The sequence below is a fragment of the Centruroides vittatus genome, unplaced genomic scaffold (assembly GCF_030686945.1).
Source record: "Centruroides vittatus isolate TY-2023 unplaced genomic scaffold, ASM3068694v2 contig_349, whole genome shotgun sequence".
NCBI lineage: Eukaryota > Metazoa > Arthropoda > Arachnida > Scorpiones > Buthidae > Centruroides > Centruroides vittatus.
Window position 1 is genome coordinate 2,850,526 of NW_027122172.1, and position 21,753 is coordinate 2,872,278.

Sequence of the window (21,753 nt, forward strand, 5' to 3'; positions counted from 1 at the left end):
CACTTTACGACCTATCTGCTTAACGACCGATCGAGTTTCGACCTGCGATTCGGAGAATTCCCTTTCTTGGCTCGAGTGTCGATCGGTGGCGAATGGTGATATGCGCACTAAGCATACTATAATTGTCTTATAGTACTATAATAGTCTTTTTATGAATAAATTTGAAGTTTGTTGCATAATTTGTATAATTTTACGACGATCCCATATTCCCGGCGCAAGCTCCTCGCTTATCGACCAATTCGCTTAACGACGTAGTCGTCGGAACGGAACTCTGTCGTAAAGTGAGGAGTACCTGTAATTATTAAAACATTACATAATACACTATAAATTATTAAAAGTACTTTTCTTGCTGTATCACAACTATAAAATCTTCAAATAAACAAAATTTTTATATCTGCTGAAATCATACAATATTAAGTCTTTGTAAGATGTAATATGTTTAAAAGATTCAAGAACAATATTAAAAAAATAAAAATACTATATAATTATAAAACGAGAAAAAATAATTTAGAGATTAAAATATAGAACAACAGGTTAACAGAAAATTATACCGACAATTTTTTAAATCTATAAATAACAAACAGGAAACAAGGTTAGCCAATTATAGTAACGCTATCAATACTTATATACCTTAAACGCTTCTATCAACACAATTCATTTGAGTCTGACCAGATATTTAACCACATCTTTAGGTAAACTTAGTTTGGTTTGAAAAGAGGTTATCAGTGTTTAAAGTTTTATGTGACCACCACATAGTGTGTCTGCGCATACGTGGACAACCACATACGTGAAGTTCATTGGAAAAAAAAAAGGTCATTATGAAACTATTGTTATTATTTGGTGGAATAATTCTTTTCCCTCAAATAATGAGCTGATACGAAAACTTATGCCATAGCTCGTGGTCATTTTAAATTTACTTAATACATTTTTCATTTTAAGTTAACCCTTTACTGACTGACGGGACTTTTTAGTCCCACTATCTTTGAAATTTTTTATTTCATTGCGTATACATTATAGCTTGCTGGGACTTACAACTTCTTATTGTATGAAGTGTTGTTTTTCTCCTGTAGGGGTAGTAACTCTAAAACTGTCTTTGTTTTAGTTTTGTTGAAAAAAGTTTCACATTGTTTGAAGGAATTCTGTAGTTGTATGGTAGTAGCTGATATTGCTTTCTTTATTGCTTAATTTTATTTATTACTTTTAAGCTACCCGTCTCTGTATTTTTTTAAAATATATATCCTAGATATGTGTAGTTTGATTTCAGTGTATTATGTTTTTTCAACTACAAAGAAGAAATTGTAAAAAAAATCTCCAATCTCAAAATTTACATAAATTCTTCTTTATCGGAGAAGTTAATTGTATTAATGTACCATGCCAACATTACTTTATTCTTACCCAAAAATTAATTTTTTTAAACCTTTGCTGCTTTGAGAGCACAAAGAAAGCAATTTATCATAGTCAACACATGTTTATCAGGTCTACAGTGAGGAAATTAAGTGATGAGACTAACCTATCTAAGCCAAGAAACGCTTGATTTCAAGTTGGACTCAAATCCAGGTTCTTTATAGTAACAGACATTCACTTTAGCTGCCTTGACTATCCAGTCAAATATTATTGAAGTGAGAGAAGTTGGTGTTTCGTGTTTACAACTTTACATCTTTGAAACAGATATTCAGTTAAAGACAGTCATTTGCTCCTTCATTATCCTGCACGTATTCCTTCTGCTAGATTATGATCTACATTTTCATATATGTATTTAAACATATTTTGTTTCTTGGTTATATACATCATATTCCTTTGATCTTTAAATATTCACTTTTTACTTTGACTGAATTTTCTTTGAAAAGCTTCTTTGACTGAAAAAAGTTTTATAACACTTATCTTAACAAAAATAAAATTCATTTTTGTCCTTATCATGTGAGAGATAAGCAGGGGGCCAGGGGTTAATCCACTTCTGACCACTTACTCTGCACGGGCTGGTAAAACCCGATCTCTGCGTCGGTGGATGGCTTAGGAGGGCGAAAAGTGAGTGGGGAGAGCGTCGGCAAGTGGACGGGCATCTTTCCAGAAAGAGAGATCGACAGGTCAACAAATAAAACATTTATTGATTACCTAAGGTTAACATACAAAGATTGGTTACGTGTCTATCGACTAGCTATTACTTGAGTATATGCAGTTAAATGCAGTTTACAAATTCTAAAAAGGCGGCTATGAATTACGCATATTCCGTTCTAGGGAGAGAGAGAGTTCACAGAGTTCTAACAAATACCTCTATGTGAGACTGGACAATATGGCCGAAGTGTGGCGGTTGCCGACGGTATGGAAGATTTGCCGTCGAACGTCTTCTCCGACGGGATTAGAGTCCGAAGCACGGAGGTCGACTGGCACAAGTACCGTAATAACTTCCGTGTGCCGACGCGCTCCGAGCTTCCGGTAGCACGCGCTTTTATAGCATCAGTGTGGGAAAGGATCTGTTGTTGACAATGACTTGCAATTCTTGACAATTAAGTGTCAACTTTCCCACCTGACTGTTGATAGTTGGAGGAGACCTCTGCTCCAATACTCCGCAAGGAGTTTTTCTAAGGTGGGTGTTTACAACAATTTCGAACATTGAAAAAAAGGAAAGTTTCCTTTCAGTTAAAAATTTCCCTCTAAAATCCACGGTCTCACACCATGCGCTAAATTCAATTTTATTTCTAATTATCATGCAATTAAAAAACTACTTGCTAAATATATAGATTAATTTGTTACTTTTGATCACTTGTCATTCAATTATATGTTATAATCCATTTTTTATTGTTTATTATAATATGGAAAATTAAAATTTTATAACATCTTTAATCCAAGTGGACCAATCCATTGGAAAGTTTCCATTTTGAACAGGTTTTAGTTTTTTTTTTTCTTTATCTTTAAACTATACTGAATAAATGTCACACTTACATTCATTTTTATAGTAAAATTTCTTTTATACATAAAAATTTTTTTTATTATGTTTAATCCAAAGTGATTCCAACTAAACATGGAAATATTCAAATGCAAGAATTGAGAACCATTCACTTCTAAAAAGTTTTTGTTGCTCATGAGAACTTGTGCTAGGCATTCAAAAACTAAGAGTTCTTGAGCACAATTTGCTTGTTAACTTCAATCTCTGTAATTATCAACAGTGTTGATCAACTCGTTCTCGAATAATTTGTATTAGTGAGCAGTAGTGGAGTGTACTAAATACTCCATATAAAGTAAATTGGCAATAGTGTTACTTTTTTCTCATTTTTTAAAAATAAATTTCATTCATTGTTTGCTCTTGAGGACTTTGTTCTCAGTAACTTGTTGAATTCCTGAAAGTTCTCAATTCTGCCCCTGGTTAATTCCGTATTATCAAAGACTTTGTTAGTATGTCTCCTCATCACACGATCTTTGTTTCTGTAAAAAAATTCAAAATTGTTCTTGGAGTATAGTTTGTCACGTGATGACCGTTATATCTAGAAACAATTTTACTTATTCATCCATAAGTGGAATATTTTCTATTTTATTCAGATTAAATTATGTTCTTTGTATCTGAAAACCACTTCCATTTCTGTATTGGACAGTTTTTGGCTTATAGTAAAATTTAACATAGCTTAATTTAACACTGTTTCAAATATTTATCTATCTATAGGTAGTTTCCATTTTAGATAGGTTGTTTTTACTGTGTGTATGTATAAACATACATACAAATAAGTTATATATATACATACACACATGCAATGTGCAGGACATTTCTCGTATATACAGGTACTCCTCACTTTACGACCGAGTTCCGTTCCGACGACTACGTCGTTAAGCGAACCGGTCGATAAGCGAGGAGCTCGTGCCGGGAATATAGGATCGTTGTAAAATTATACAAATTATGCAACAAACTTCAAATTTATTCATAAAAACACTATTATAGTACACTTAGTGCGCACGTCACCATTCGCCACCGACCGACACTCAAGCTGAAAAAAAGGATTCCCCGAATTGCAGGTCAGAACTCGATCGGTCGTAAGTGCGAGTGGTCGTTAAGCAGATAGGTCGTAAAGTGAGGAGTACCTGTAGTCAAACTTCAATTAAGCTCCAATATTTATTCACTCCTGAAATTGGCTCTAATTTGAGTATGGCATTAAAGTGAAAAGCTTCAAACAAGAATTATACATAATAATAATTTCAAAAGATTTTAAAAACTCTAGGACAAAATAAATATAAAAATTCTAAGCAGTTTTTATATTTATTCTATATTACGACTGCTCTCGTAGAATTGTTGTGATCTTTAGATTGTTTGATTTCCAAATTTAAAAAGTTCTTTGAAATTCTTCCTTCTAATATTCAATTAAAATTAATTGATAAACCCTAAATAAGTAGGTAAAAACACTTTTGAGTTTTTAATTAAATTAAACTTTATGATTATTTGTATGAAACTTACATTGAATGATCTAATTTTCAGACATAATGCATTCCAAAAAATATGCATAAAAGTTGAATGTCCAAAGTTAAACATTAGAGTTATATGCTATAAACAGGAATTCTATTTCCAGAGAGTTAAAAAGAGAAATTACTAATAGAGATATCATGTAATTTGGACAAATGTAGCCATCTTGTATTGTGTGTAAACTAAAGGTCCAAAATATGAAAATAAATTTATCTGTCCACCATAAGATTTTTTTTTTTCATTTCTAAGCTCAAAAATATTAGTTTGCAAATAGTTTATGCTGGGTTGCATTACGTTAACTTTACTTATATATAATTTTCCCGAGCAAAGCTGGGTACCTCACAGTTGTCTGCGTGTAATCCAGTAATAGAAGAGGTGCATGTTTCATTTATAATCGTAAAGCATAACATGTACAGATAGTCTGAAGAACATCAAGATAATAGCTTAAGAAATGAAGAGAACAATTCTCAAAGATAAAAATATCAAAATTTATGTTTTTTTTTGGAAAATATTTAAATAACCTTACTGTACTGTTTCATTGTATGTTTTTAAAAAAAAAATTTAATTATAAAAATTATTAATGCAATTGTTCTATACTCGAGCAATTACTAAACTTTAAAGAGAGATAAGCAAGGAAATGATTAAAATAATGTTGGTTAAATGCACGTTTGTGATTTATTTTGCAATAAATTATTTATATTTAAATATGTTATTTAAAACTTTAATTGCTAAATTCAATAAATAATGAATGACAAATGTATTTACGTTTTAAATTTTAATCATGAAAAGACTACTACAAAACAAACTGATGATCCTAGACTAGAATTTAACTGTATTTCAATATATAATTTTGTTTATTATTAAAAGTAATTAATTATCTTGTTATTAGGTTTTTTTTGATTTGATTTGAGCTTATAAACGTATTAACTTTAATTTTTAAATTTTTCTTCACCTTACCCATGGATTTCCTTTTTTTTCTCTTATCTCATAAAATACAGTTGGTTTTTGGAATTAAAAGATTGGGTTCCAAGTAGCAGATAGAGATATTTGCAGACTAGGCTACTACATTTGGATAACTTATTAGTTTTCAGGCCACTTTAAAAATAATTTGGGCTACATTTCAAAAAATTTTGCTTTATATAAAATCTATCTGGCAACTTGTGAGGTTCTCATCAGACACGTGCTGTTTACCTTCACATTACTATTAATTATTCATTAACGAAAATAGTGTTCTGTATATGTATCCATATTCCATTTGCTTAATAAATTACATTAATTACATGGCATTTGACATATTGTACAGATAAAACTCAATAATTTAAAGTTATGATTATTTTGTTCCTTGAATTTCAAACTAACAAGGATTTCCTGTATATCTAAATTAGTTCTGAAAGCAAAGATCAAACAGGGGTCCAAGCAGCAAAACTAGAAACACTTCTGCTCGAAAGCAGACGTTTGCAGATTTGTATCCTGCTCTGGGCCGATTTTTCAAAATATTTTAAATTTAAAATAACATTAAATTTATTTCTAATTATTAAATTTATCATTAGCTGGTAGCCTAAATACCAACCTGTAGACAAATTGCTTTATATTTAATCATTAAATTTGTCTTACAGTCTGATGAATAATCTGGAAACTTGTTTGGCATTAATGATTGAATTGGGTTGATGTATGTTATAAAGAATTTTTATTGTTTAAAAATGCTACAAAAACTAAAAAACTAAAAAAAAAAAACTTTTTATATATCCTCTTCTACAGTTTGATACATGTTTTATTTAAAAAATTTTAAAACTTTCATGCAGCTCAAAAGTATCAGGCCAAAATTTTGCTTGACCAATGAAAGCTACAGATATCCAGAAAATCCGTCATCTTCAAGAAAAAATTCTGTTTTAATAATAAACAGACAATATACAAAAAACTTCCTGGCATTATTCTGATTCAACATCACAAAAGAATAAGAATCGTGTTTGACTTTTCAAAATCAGTTCACTAGAACTTGAAATATAGCACCGGAGAAGATAATGTGGCATGTGATCGGTCACATACCACCTTGGACAATTGTCTGGCACGACGAAACAAGGATGGGAACGGAGCCAGCGGCGGAAGTTGACGTAATAACTTCTTTGGTAATTTTTGTCTTCTATATACGAATTTTAGTCGTGTAAGAATTTTATGTATGCGTTGACACAGAAGTTTCATTTTAAAATAATTACAAACTGTTCTCATTTTATTTTCTTTCATTTATTTGTTAATTAATGTAATGTAATTTAACTGTAAATGTAGTAATTTAAACAAGAAGCTCAAAAAAATAAAAAATGAACTCTATAATTCCAGAAAATTAAGAAACAAATGTTTTTAGTTTGTTAATAAACTATTTGTAGCTTTACATTCTAAAAAATAATTTAAACTCAATTATTTTTGATTGGATGTTAAGGAAGATAAAAGGAAAAGAAAAGATTAAAGGGAAAGAAGTCCCTTCTAGCAGCATTATATTTGGAGAAAGAGTATATGCATGTTCCTCTATTCACAGCCTGGCCAGCTCCATGCTGATGCTGACATTACTCCCAGAGACATCACTCTTCAGGTATCATTGGTAAAGGAGTTTGGAACACCTGAAACCAACCCCAATTGCAACAAGCAGAAACCTGCTGCAACTGAGATTCAATCCCAGATTGTATGCTTAGCAATTCAGTACCATGCACTAGACCACCAATCAATGTAAAGGATTATAAAATTTTATTCCAGTCCTGGAAGCTTATATTAATTAAAGCACAAAAATCACATGTAACTGATTACATTTTATTGCATTTTAAATATAAAAAGTAAATTATTAAACACTGTCTTTTTCTGTTTATTCTTTTTTAATTCAAATTCTATTATTTTTGATTATACGTTTAATATTCTTTTGAATGTTGACGTGAGAATGATATATTAAGCAAACTGAAAACATTTCTTTTATATAATTAAAAATTTGCTGGAAGTATAATGGTATTTTGTTATTTTTTGATAATAATTGGTTCAAATTAGATTGTAAGAACAAACCAAATCAGTTAAATATAACTTAGTAGATAAATAAGCAAAAAATAAATAGGAACATGTGTTTATTTCTTAAATTAACAGAAGTTAATAAAGTTGATGTATATTTTTTGTAGAATGTCTGTTAGTGTTATGGCATAGGAAAATTTTATAATAGTGTATAGTAACATGAAACTAGTATCTATGGAAAAACGTGCAATTATTTATTGTGATATCATCACAACACTGGGCTATTTTTAATCATATTTTTAATTTACTTAATTTAAAATATATGCACTCAAATGAGTAGTGTATTGCCCCTGTACATCACACTTTTCTATTAGCAATAGAATTATGCCAGTCATCTGTCTTTCCAGGGGAAATTTTTGAATTAAAATAATGTGACTTCCAGTTTGAACCGGAAGTTCGTATATAGTTAATCGGGGCCTCCTGCCCCTAATCTTTCCATATCTGGCCTCTGCTATCATCTATCTAACTCCGTTCTCAAGATTAAGGAATGACAGATGGACAACTGTGAGAATTTATAGGTGTACAACTTTTTCAAATTGCTGCCCAATTACAGGCACAGTTATATAGAATATATGTAATTCAGGTGTAAGTTATTGATACTAATTTGTTGTTAATAATAGAATAATTATATGAATTTCTTTGTGAGTAACAAACGTAAAATTACACTGTATAAATTTATACAGAACTTGGTGTCAATTATTTAGGGATAGCTTCTAGAAGCAAAAATAGGCCTAAAATCCTCTACAAAGGTTTTATCAAAATCCATTTCGTTTTCAAGATACTGCCTACAAAACTTTTCAAATTCCTTGCTAAAATATTTAAGACTAGAGTCGCAAATTTTAAATTTTGTATTTTCTATGCTTCTATAAACTGATTGAGATAAGTAAATGTTGCCCACATAGATCCTATTGTAGTAAATGTAAATGAACTTTATTCATCTTCAGATTTATCATTATCATCTGTTTTATAAGAAAGAAAAAAAAAAAGAAAGCAAGGGTTTTTCAATGTAAATTTACTTTTAATAACATTTTGTTTTTTTACAAAATTAAATAGAATAATTTATAAGAACCACTCAAAATGTCTTTTGTGGATAAAGAGACACATTTGTACAGTAAAACAGCAACTTGCACACACCGGCTAACATGTACAAGTATACCTCAAATTACGTCGTTCTCGATTATATGTCGTTTGACAAAAAAGTATACGGAAAAATAAAAATCAAGTTTAAGTCATTTTATTCGACTTTAAATCTGTTTGCCACAAATACTGTAGTCGTAATATCACTAGAAAAGCGTCGAAAGCACGTAAAATTATATTAAAATATGTACATTTACAGTAAATGTTAATATAATCATCATAAATCCTAGAGAACGAAACACGAAAACATCTGCGTTTCTGTGTCGTCGTCTTATTTAACGGTCTTTAAGTGCTCGTTATTGGCATTTTTCGCCGTAGTTTCGACTTACGTCGTAACTACACAAGTAAATTCGACTTACGTTGCCTCTCCCGGAACCAAGTACCGACATAAGGCGAGGTATACCTGTATTTAGAAAAAAATTTTCTGTAAAAAAATATTTAAAGTAAAAAGCTTTAGTTTGTATGATGTGTTGGCAACACAGGAGTGAAAAACAAATAGAGGTACTATATCTTTTTGGAGGGAGGTTTAAAAATGGTTTCTGATATAATCTTTTGGCAGTCCAAATCTCAAAAAAAAAGTAGATCGTGAAAAACTTTTATAGAGGATTTAACCTAGAATCTAGCCCTATATTGACACTGTATATTAAGTCAGTTAGACATTTCTAGTCAAATCTTTGACTTTTTCCAAAATATATTTAATATATGTCTAAAAATAACTTATTTTTATGAGTCATTTGAGAAAAAAATCAATAGCAAGATATTTAAAATGTAAATATCTTTTTTATTAAAATGTACTCTTATACACTGATCAATTATACATGATACAATTGACAAGTATGATACAATTATACAGTATTTAAACTGCTTGAAAACATGTTAATATTATTTTAAAAAATAGCAACAACGGAAAAATTGTTCATTTCTGTAAATAACTCTTAAAACACTTATAGTAACAGTAAAAAAAGTCTCTTATACAAAATTAAAATAAATCAAAAATCTTTTGTCATCGTAAAAACCACATTCGTCTTTTCGATCAAGGGAATATATTTATGTGGCAAATATAAAACGCATGGTGTACTGTACAATTTTCGTAATTTACTGTAGTATAAGTATGGATTGTTTTATATAAAACAAAAAGAAATAATAATTTTTTCCTATGGAAGTATGCAATTATTTTTAATTGAGAGCTATATTTCAAAATACTTACAACCTCTACATGTTATTTATTGTCAATGAAGCCAGTTTGATTACAGATATTTGTTAGTTGTTTGCAAAAAGTTACTATATTTAAAGTAGAAAATGATGTCTTATAATTCATCAATTACTTATTTGGTCATAGCTGTAAGGCTGTTTCAACAATAAATTAATGAGAAATTAATTGCCTTTATATATCACTATAATTTAGTTATCTATTAATTAATAAATTATTATATTGATACAACTGTATACTTGAATGGTTTATGTCATATTTATAAAAAACGTCTATTACAGTATACCCTCCTATAACACGGTAGATATGTTCCGTGTTATACAAATCCGTGTTGTACGAGTCACTTAAATACACGAGCCAATCACAGCCCGTGTGCCGGGCTATGATTGGCTCATGTATTTAAGTGACTCGTACAACACGGATTTGTATAACACGGAACATCTACCGTGTTATAGGGGGGGGTCTACTGTAAATATGACGGACATACTTAAAGCACAGAATGAATAAATATTTTGTATTCAAATAAATAATTTGCACAAAAAGATTGCTTTAAATATTTTATTAATTTGATGAACATTTTGCTATATAATTTATTTATAATGGATTTTGTTTTACTTTCAGTATTTTATTCTTACAAAATATTCCGAAGCGAAAACATATCATATAGATTAAAAGTAAAATAGTTGAATCAAAGTATTGCTGCATAAAATAGAAAAAATCTTATAAGAGGGTTTTAATAAAGATCATAATATAAACAATCAAGACATATACCACAATATTAATAAACACAAAGTGCAATCAAAGAGTTTCCAAACTACTCCCACTGTTAATGAACAGAACAATCTAGAGCAAAATGCCACTAGCATTAGTCAGTAAGTCAGTCAGTCAGTGACATACCATTGTTCTGTGTTCACTTGATTTTTCTGCATCCTTTTGTATCAAATGTGTCAAGTTTCTTTCTTACAATGCATAATAAATTAAAAACTAGAACATTGTACTTGTGTAAAGCTTGTGTAAAAACCCAAACTTGTGATTGACACGAGCATTTCAAACATGGTCAAGAATCATTGGAAGACAATGAATACTCCGGATGCCTTTTAACCAGTACACACCTAAAGACATGCAGAGAATGTCACATTAATCCACAAGAATTGAAGAATGACAATATGTAACATAACAGAAATGATTGAAATTAGTTTTTATTCCATTCAGGCAATTCTGACCAAAAAACTGCACCTAATGTACCACTTATTCTGACAGCTGATTGAAGGGAACATTTCTTGCAGATCTGTCAAAAAAGTCAAAGAAACTGTGTGTGCTAATAATTACTTTTTAAATCATGAAATTATTGAGGACAAAACATGGGTTTATGGATATTACCCAAAAATGAAACAAGTCTTTCCAGTGAAAAATCCAAATGTTGCTTTATCCTAAGAAATATGGCAAGTCAGGAGCAGTATGAAGCCAATGTTGATCCCTTTTGTTGACAACCATAAAAATTTTTTTGCAACAATAGATTGTCAATGCCAGTTCCTACATTGATGTCTTTTGTAATCTAAAGGGTCATGTAAGGCACAAATTCCTCCAGCTATGGAATGCAGGAAATTGGATGATTCACACAAGACAACATACCCACATATACATCAAAGTGGAGCAATTTTAGCAAAAAGTAATATTGCAGTGTTTCTCCCCCCCCTATTCTCCTAAAATTTCAATATTATGTATACCTTAACTGTCTAAATATAAACAAAAACTGAATAAAAAACAATCTTCACATTCGAGAATAAAAAATATTCTTTTTTTCAAATTGGTTGAACATCAATTTTTTTGAACATCCCACAGAAAATCTTTCCAGTTCCATGGTTATGTGGTTTGTTTTCTTTCATCCCACATGTTCTCAATATAGACTATTCATAACAAAAATTCTGTGACGATTCAAATTCCCATGATGGGTCAACCCCCTTGGACTGACCACCACTTGCTTTGCTCCCATTGCATTTTACCATCAAAATAGTAAAATGTTATTTTATTGTGTAAAATATCTGTATTACACTTTAATAGTGTGAAATAGTAAATGTTTAAAATTGTTTGTTTAACATTTCAGATATGATAGTGGTCTTTTAACATGTTTTTAAAGTATGCGATCTGGATGTATTTGAATTCAAAAATTGTTGAAACTATCTTTTAGTTCAGTCAGCACTTAAGAGGGAAAAAAATATACATAGTTTGGAAATTCATTTGTAACAATAAATTAATCAAACAAAGTCCATGTCATTAAAAACCTTTGGATATTAGAAGTGCTATATTGAAATTCTCAAACTTACTTGTAAGATTTACAGAGAAACAAATAGCATTATGTAAAAATAAAAATTAACAGTAAGTGATAATGTCAAACACTGACATTATAATAGGAATTTAACATCTTGTCATGGTATATATAGTTGCTGTCTACTATCTTAAAATCAAAAACATTCTGCACTTATGCAGGATTTCACATCATCACTTTAATGCATTCTCACTAAAAAGTAGTCACTATTTATAGTGTTTATTTTAAGCATAAGTGAACAAACTATATTCAAATTAAATATAGTTAAAATAATTTAAAAATTATATTTCTCAATTGTCAGCATTTTATAACAAAATTCCTCGAATCAAAACAATAGCATTTTTGTGTTTACAGCCAACGGATATGGTGTTATTTTGTAAGTGAACAATTAATGCTGAGGAAAAATAAGGTGTCAAACTACCATTTCTGGGTACTTGGGAACAAATCTAGCCAATTGAAAAACACCAGTAATTTTTCACAGGGTGTCTATCCCACATATGTTGAATCCTGTTCCTCGCCACCCAATCATACCCATTATGGGCCTGGCCAAACCCATAACAGACCAAATATGTATAAAAGTAAGAGAGATTAGTAGTTTGTTGTAAGAATAAAAATTTTTAAAATATAGTAATGTGTTTTTTTTATTTCTTTATAACAAAACAGTTCTTACTATTATTTTTAAAACTCTTTCTACCCTGTTAGTCACCAAGAGGACTTTCTTCGTGAATCCTGTCATGAACCACATGACAGAAAAAGTTGAAAAAACATTAATATATTCAATAAGTTTTTGTTTTAACAACAAAATACTATTCTCTCTTACATTTCTACATAATAATTGTTCACATTCATAAATTTTTTTCAATAAAAGATGAGCTTGACATTTCCCTCGTTAAAAAAATCTTCTGCCAATCCATTTAACCAACTGGTAATAGTTTCCTGAATGTTATTATTTGTCTGCAATTGTTTCCACCAAAAACTTCTTTACCTTAGTAAAAATATGAAAATTGGAAGATGTCAGGTCTGGACTGTAGAGAGGATGGTTGACCATTTCCTATCTGAACTTCTGTGGTAATGTTTGTGATGTGTGGCTGTGCATCCTCATGAAGCAGACACAACTCCCTTCGTTAGCAGGCGGTGCTGACAGTTTTGGATAGTATGCCACAATTCTTTCAACATTTCATAATACTTGTAAACATTGTTTTCTTTCTCTTCAAGACAGAAAATCAACCAAAAAGAAACACTTACTTCTCCAGTCCCAAAAACCTCTGCCATAACCTCCAGGTTTCAAGGTGTCTTCTTGAAATTTTTGGTCTTGGCAGCAAATGCATGTGAAGCCATTCAAGAGACTACTGCTTGGTTATGGACATGTAGTGAGAGGCCTATGTCTCATCTCCTGCTACTAACTGATCCAAAAATTCATCACTTTCTCTCTGGTAGCACTCTCAAATGCCCAAGACACGGCCAATCTTTTCTGCTTGTGTTCTGGTGTAAGCATTTGTGAAATCCAGCTTACACAAATCTTCTGATAATGAAGATGAATAGTGACAATTTCATAAAGGACATATTGAGAAACAATAGAAAATGCCTCATTAACCTCATCCACAATAATGTGTCTTTTTTCTTAATATGCACATCAACATCAGTTTTCAACTTGTCAGTAATGACATCCCTTAAAGTGGTTCGTGGTCAACACCACTTACACACATTTTCCTTGTTGGGCTGCAATTTGAAAAATTGTAGACCTACAAATTTCCACCGTCATAAGTCTGTCTTTCCTTAATCTCGAGAATGAAGTTAGATAGATGAAAGCCAACACCAGATATGAAAAGGCAAGAGGCCCTGATTAACTATATACAAACTTCCAATGCAAACCGGAAGTCACATTATTTCCATTCAAAACTTTCCCCCTGAAAGCAGTTAATAGATGACTGGCACGACTCTATTGTTAAAGGAGAAGTATGATGTAGAGTTCAAATTAGTAGTGGAGCAAGCCACTACTAATTTGAGGTGGCGTGTATATATTTTAAATTAAATAAGTTAAAAATATGAATAAAACTTGCAGCCCAGCATTGTGATTATGTCATAATAAATAATTGCTTGTTCATTAATCTTTCCCACACATCTCAATAATCTGATGATAAATTTCAGCTAGTCAAATTTTTTTGCATTCAAAAAAACCATATCACTGAGTACATCTTGCAATTGGCAAAATTGGAGAACAACATGCTTAACTATAAATAGCTAAGAGATACAGTATACAGACACAGAATTTTCTAGAAATGTGGCAAATGTCTAAAGAATGTTTCTGATCTTAAAACAGCTCTGGCCAATGATATGTACAGATATGTGTAAATTATTCTTATTTTAAAAATGGCCTTTGTATACAGCTGATAGAAACAGCTACTTTTTATTATAAAAATTCTTTTATAATAAAATAAAAGAATTTTTCAGGATAATACAAATTTACATATTTTCGTATCATGTGAAGTAAGAATTTATGAATTGATGCAATGAAAATGAATGATAATATTACAGGAAATCTGCATTAATTCAAACTTGGAGACAGTTTGAAATCCCGTTAGTTTGTAACTGTACTTTTGTTCCAGCCGAGGATAAAGAGATTTATACATTAAGGAATTTGGTTAGTTCGAAATACAGTTACTTCAAAATTTGAAGTGAAAATTCTGTCTGAACCATGATATGTGTGTATGTTAACTCATTCAGTTAGATTGAAATACTTCAATACTATAAGAGAACAATAGACCAAGAACAACTTTAATCTGGTCAATACGGCTTTGCTTTTTCAGTAACACACTTTTTTTGGTGTCACCTTACCCATGGGCTACCCTTTTTTCTCTTATCTCATAAAATACAGTTGGTTTTCGAGATTCTGTGATTGAGCTACAAGTAGCAGATTGAGATATTTGCAGACTCTAGGCTATTACATTTGGGTAACTTATTAGTTTCTGGGCTACTTTAAGAATAATTTGGGCTACATTTCAAGAAATTCTGCTTTATTTGTTATAAAACCTATCTGGCAACCTGTGAGGTTCTCATTGAACACATGCTGCTTTCCTTCACATTTATACTGTTATTATTAATTATTAATTGACAAAATAGCATTCTGTATACATAGCTGTATTCAATTTGCTTAATAAATTATATCAATTAGATGGCATTTGGCATATTGGTCAGATATATGTAAATCTCAGATAATTTGAAGTTGCGATTATTTCGCCCCTTGAATTTTGAACTAATGAGAGTTTCCTGTACTACACTACTGAATAATCTTATCTTATATTCACTATAAAAAGAAAAAAATTGACAAATTGAATTAGCCATTAATCAGGGGTGCACAACTTAAATGTTGCCTTGGATCAAATTAGGTTAAATTGTTTTTTGACATGCCCCAATATTATGGCTAAAATATACTCATGTAGATATTAAATAAATATTTCTGTGCAAATTCAATAATATAAAACTATATCAAACTCAAATGCATTATATGAATTTAAAATAGTATTGATGCACTAATTAATGTATACTTACTATCATAAAAACATTTTTACAAATCAGACAGTAGGCCATATTGAAACATATACCAGGCTGTATGTCATGCATCTTTGAATTATTACTATTGATACAGTTTAATAATTGTAAAATTCACACTAAACACAAAAAATAAACAATGCAAGCATCTTTATTTATTTATCCTAATGTACAATGCCTATTCTGCTTGCAATAATTAGCATCTCTCTTACTACAATGATTTTGATATTTCTAAAACCATCATTGCTTTCTGACAGTTTGGAAACATCAAAATAATTTGTAAAAATTGGTTTTTCTTCTTTATTTTCTGTATAATCTATTAAAGTTTAAAATAATATTTTATACATTATAATGTATTATCATAAAAAAACAGTTTCCTGGCTTAAGAAGAAAAATATATGATTTCTTATTAACTGTATGGAAACTAAACTCTTTATAAAATGCAACTCTACTGTTAAACTTTACGACATTTGACTTTTGTACATATTTTTAGGAATGTATTACATCTGAAATTTGGGAATTGGAAAACATCTGAAATTTGGAAATTGCCTGTAGAAGATTTGAAATGTTTTCATCTGTGATATAAAGCATATTTCAAATCATATGTGTATACATACAGTGTGAGTATATGCGTATATTTATTGTGTGTAATTGTGTAACAGAATCTAAAAGTTTAGAAATTTTCTTTAAAAAACTTACAGTTCTCATCACATCTTTCATTGCACTTGTTTCTTCTGCAGTTAAAAATAATTCTGGACAATCCAATTTTGGATTATTTAAAAGATTGAACAGCTTTGGTTTTTCATTCGTCACTCTGAATATATGAAAGCAATTTTTAATTTTTGTAACAAAGAGTAAATATTTTGATTAAAACAAAGTTCTTTAGGATTACCTTCTACGTAAGTTATTCCATTCCCATTTCTCCGATTCTCTCCAATCTTTAAATTTTTTATCCTCACGGGGTGAATCAAAATCAATTCGTTCAATGTCTTCTACAATCTACAATAAAAAATAATAATAATACAAAATTATCACACTAATATTTTGCATTTTCTCTGTCGATTTTCAACTGTTTTTTTTTTCCCTATTCATGAACTGAAGAGTTTGTTGTATCCAAATTCAAATAAAGTCCAAGTTTGAATACTTAGACACAAAAACAATAAAACAATTAATGTGGAAGAGTGCATGAATTCATAACCTAGAACTATGCATTAAAACTAATATTAAATATTTATTATCTGTTGGATCATTATTACAGTAGCCCCTTGTCATTTGCTGATTTGGATATATTTCACTTTTTTTTGGTCCCCAAATTTTAAAAGCACTCAAGTCAATAAATTTTAAATTATCAATTGCCATTGAATTTCTTTTTGCAAAGAAATATGGTATTTTATTCCTATCATTGTTCTTGAAACCACCACTTCGGGTGAAACAATAAATTCGTCAAGATCTAAATAAGCAAAACGGGTGGACAGATCACTTATCATTTGTTTCCTTTCAATAATAAAAGTTGTTTGTTTATTGGTTTTAAGTAGGTCTACTGTCTCCTCATTTACAAGTTTCTGTGAATTGACAGTATTGTGTCAATTCACATAAAGGTATATGAAATTTCCAATTCACTGTGGAATGTGTAAAAAAAAATTTATTTTTGAAGAGAAAGTTCTAAAATTTTTATACAGTAGTAACTTTATTTTGCTTTTTAAATAATTTTTACTCTGTAATTTTATAAGTTTCAATGTTCTATTATATGTTCAATATTTATTTTTTAAATTTTCAATTCGTGTATTTATAATTTTTATTGAAAAATATAAATTACACAAATTTTCAAAGAGTGATTTATTATGAATTATAATACTTATAATAAAATTGCAACTCATATTTTGTTTTTATATCGGCAATATTTGTCTTTAAATGTCATTGTTAAAGAAATAACAATAATGCTAAATGGGCGATCCTGGTATGTTTACATAAACATCTATTAATACCAGATAACCAAGAATAAACTTTAGTATTGAAAAAGTAAGCCTACTTTATACCAGAAACACTTGCCAATGAAAGAATAAAGGATGGAGATTCCATGGCAAGTATAATTTTTAGTACTCTACTATATTGCACAGCCAGACATATCATACTTTTTCTTTGTCTCCTGACAAGTGTGATATAACAATGGCTATTGTATTATAATTTGTTATTTTATATTAATAAGTTTGATATTAACATGTCCACTATTTTATATTGTTCACTTTTTGGTCAGTATTCTGACTGGTTTTGGTCACTTTTGTGAACATTTGTACCAACCAAAACTTTCTTCCTTAACTTTTTGCTGCTTTTGAGAATCTGCTGAAGAAACTCCTCTGAACATAATTCATAATTTGTGAGTGTACTGAACTGATCTTTGCCTGATCAAACTTGATCATCTGGGTTCTCCTTTCTTTGAGCCATGACAACATCCTCAGCTTTCCTTCAGAAGTCTGCTGTCTTTTTTAAAAAGATTAGTTATAAAGTAATTTCTTATCGAGTACACAATGGACCTTTTAGATCGAGATGTGTTCAGATTTGTCGGCTTCCAACTGTACAATAACTATATTATATAAAGCCTCAATTTTTTTGTCATAAGTATTCGATATGATAATTTGACTATTTATTTAATAAAATTAAAAACTATGAAATGATAAGATGATAATCTACTGTAGTGGGGATCTGGGTTTGAATCTAATCTAGACTCCAAAAATTTAACGTGGAAAATGAGTTCAGGTGTCATCTCATCTAAACTGACTGACACTATTAAGGTTTGGGTGCACATGTAATGGGCAAAATTGTCTGACATATACTATCTTGAAATACAAATGCCTTACATTAACAAGGTGAATAAGTAATTATGAGAATAATGAATTTTTGAAATAGGAAAAAATAGTAAATTTAATTATTAAACTGTTGTAAAAGTATAAATAATCTTTCTGAAAGTTTTAAGATTGATTTATTTTTCTCTTCACTTTGTTAATGAAAAAATGTTATGCCTATCAGTTAAATACTCTAATTCAATTTTTAGCAGTTTAATCTTTTAAATCCACATTAAAATTATACTTTACAATATAAATTTTTAACTAAAGTAATTAAGAAATAACCACTTATTTATTTAAATAACTATTTAATTTTTTCAAATAACATGTAAGCTTTTTCATTTTTGTTTATTTTTCTTAACTGTATTCTATTCTATAAAGTGTTTCAACTTCAAATTGACAGCATTATCTCTAAATTAATGGAAAGTTTCCGTTCTTTGCTATTTATGGGCACAAACTGTTCTCCTAGATGGCTTTTTCACAGGTGACTGATAGATTGGAGCTAGAATAGCTCTTTATTCTTCTACAAAACAGCAAAATTCATTCATTATTTTAAATTCATAGATATTCAAATCTACTCCACAAATATTTGAGTTCAAGAAAGAAGATTCATTATTATTTCTTCCAAATATTTGTACACAAGTTGAAAGGCCCGATGCAAGCATCGGGGCATACTAAATTACAAATAAAAACAATAATATACTAAATATTATACCGTAAAAATATAAAATAATTTATATTGTTAATTTAAATTAATTTAAATAATAGCTAGGGGCGACCCTAGCGGCCATTTTTGGCATACCGTGACAGAAAGAAAGAAAGAGACTGCCCATTTTTTCAGCTTTATATAGTAGATTCTATTTAGGATCCATCATAATATAATATATACATCATAACAGATAGCATTTGGATAATGCTTTCTATCCATCTAAAATGTTTGAATTATATATAGGTACTTAAGATACTCAGTGCAACAATCAAGAAAGACAGCTTTACACAATAACGTCATCTCTTTTGAATCCTGTTATTGGTAAAGTGAATTCTGGTCTCAAACATTCTCTCAGCATACACCGAATCCATATTCACTATCTGAGTACATTTTATTTTGAAATATATATTACAAATCAGAGTTGAACTGCCACAAATGAAAAATAGCAATAGTCTTATTAGACATTCAAGTCACCAATCATTAGAAAACCAATCCAATAATCTAAGTAAGTATTGAGAAGTTAACAGATTTTTATTTTTAATCTAAGATAGTTTTATTTACGTCATAATATACATCAGACTATAAATTATCTATGTTTTCAACTATATATGTTTTCAATATGTCTGAATTGAAGATTCAAGATTCAAGTTTATTATATAAATATTGTGATTATAGAAGCATGACTAACTATGAAACCATCATTTTCAGAAAACAGAATTTAAAAATTGGACCAACCAAAAATTTGCTATTTTATGTAATCCTTTGAAATTTTACATATCTACTCATGGTCCCACATTGAACATAATAAGAGTACTCTATTAATGAAATACTGCAAAATTTAGAGTTAGCTGCTTACACTTCTATACCCACGATGTAAAAAAAGCTGACTCGGGCAAAGTAATTTTGATAGTTGAATATTATATATCTCGATTTTCAACTCGCAGTAAAAATTTCCTGAAATGTTAACCATTATTGTCCTAGTGTCTCAAAATCATTTTACATTTTCATTCTGTTTTCATAAACTTGGTAAAATAGATTCAGGTTTGAAATTTAATGATTTCTTTTAAGCTTAATTTTTATGATTCAATAAATATGATGGTTTTCTCTTTTCCCTATTTGTAAAAATTATATTGTTATTTTTATTACATCATTAAACATTTCTGATAACTTAAATTTTCTTCTGAGTATCTTGGAATTCAAATTAATAAGAGTTCATTGAATTTGCTTTCTAATAACATGCTACTATTTCAGTCATTTATGTTTAAGCAGTTTTAAGCATTAAAATTGTTTTATTTTAAATGATGATTCATTATAAGACAAATAAATTTTTATGTACCTGTTGATAAATTTGTAAATATGTAAAATAATCTAATTTTGAAATTATATAAATATTTACTATATCAGTTTTCACAGATTTTATTAAATTTATGACAAATTTAACTTATTCAAAGTTTAATTTTCATTTAATCCTATACAATGACTACATATACTTTCTTTTTTTTCTGTTTTTACCTGTTTATTTTGTTTTTGTTTAGAAAACTGATATCAAATACTGAGTGATCCGAAAGCCGGTTAACAAAGACATATTTTTAAGATTATTTTATGGATGTGAAAACTGGTTTGAATAGCTGCATGTTATTACTTCCAATGAAATAACTGAACCACAAGTAACAACATGCAGCTGTTTGAAACCAGTTTTAATTATTAACAATGATATATTTTGGTTAACTGACTGACTTTTGGGCTATTATGTATGTCTGATGATAAAGCATAAAGATATTTTAAAAATATCTGTTAAGCATGTTTGACATTCAATGTCAAATTATTCATTTCTGTATTTTTTGGAAAAGATAATGCTTAATTAATATTTTCCTATCTTAGAATTTTTCATTCTAAGTATTAGTAAGCTGAATAATATATACATAATATTCTCTGTTTTCCAGGTGCACAAAAATACTTATGATTTTAAGTTAAAGCTAACATTAATTTTTTACTTATAATGGTTTTGTTAAATAATGTTAAATGTAATATTAAATTAAATTTCTTACTATTTTTTAATGATAATAACAAAACAAGTCAAAGTATCTTTGTGAAAAGTTATGTATAATAATTTAGGAATTTTGGCAATAATGGCTGTAATTATACGTAATAAATATAATGCATCAGATTTCATTACTACAAATTCTATTATATATTTACTATTTTTATCAACAATCTTTTATGACACATCTTTTTATTAGTCAAAAATAGATGAAAATTATACTAAAATTTGTTTTTAAAATCTGGACATTTCAGTATTAATTTTTCTTTGAAATAAAACAAAATGTGTTTGCATTGCTTAAAAATATTAACATTAAAATATAGTTTATTAATTTAATTAACATAATCAAAATTGCTTACTACTTCCACATCTCCAAAATTACTCCAATCATAAATTAATAATTCTGAATGAACACTGAAAAATAAAATTTAGATTCTTAATAATGAAAGAAA

General features: G+C 29.2%; 1 protein-coding gene across 1 annotated transcript in view; it reads right to left on the bottom strand.

Annotated features, from left to right (window-relative positions):
- The window catches only part of ND-42 (NADH dehydrogenase (ubiquinone) subunit ND-42), a 48,581-nt gene that overhangs the window by 7,688 nt on the left and 19,140 nt on the right, over positions 1–21,753 (bottom strand). The window contains exons 5-7 of the mRNA XM_067269294.1: positions 21,661–21,715; positions 16,604–16,710; positions 16,411–16,525 (exon numbers count right to left, since the gene is read on the bottom strand). Coding sequence (XP_067125395.1) covers positions 16,411–16,525; positions 16,604–16,710; positions 21,661–21,715 — 277 coding nt within the window. The remainder of the gene's footprint in view (positions 1–16,410; positions 16,526–16,603; positions 16,711–21,660; positions 21,716–21,753) is intronic.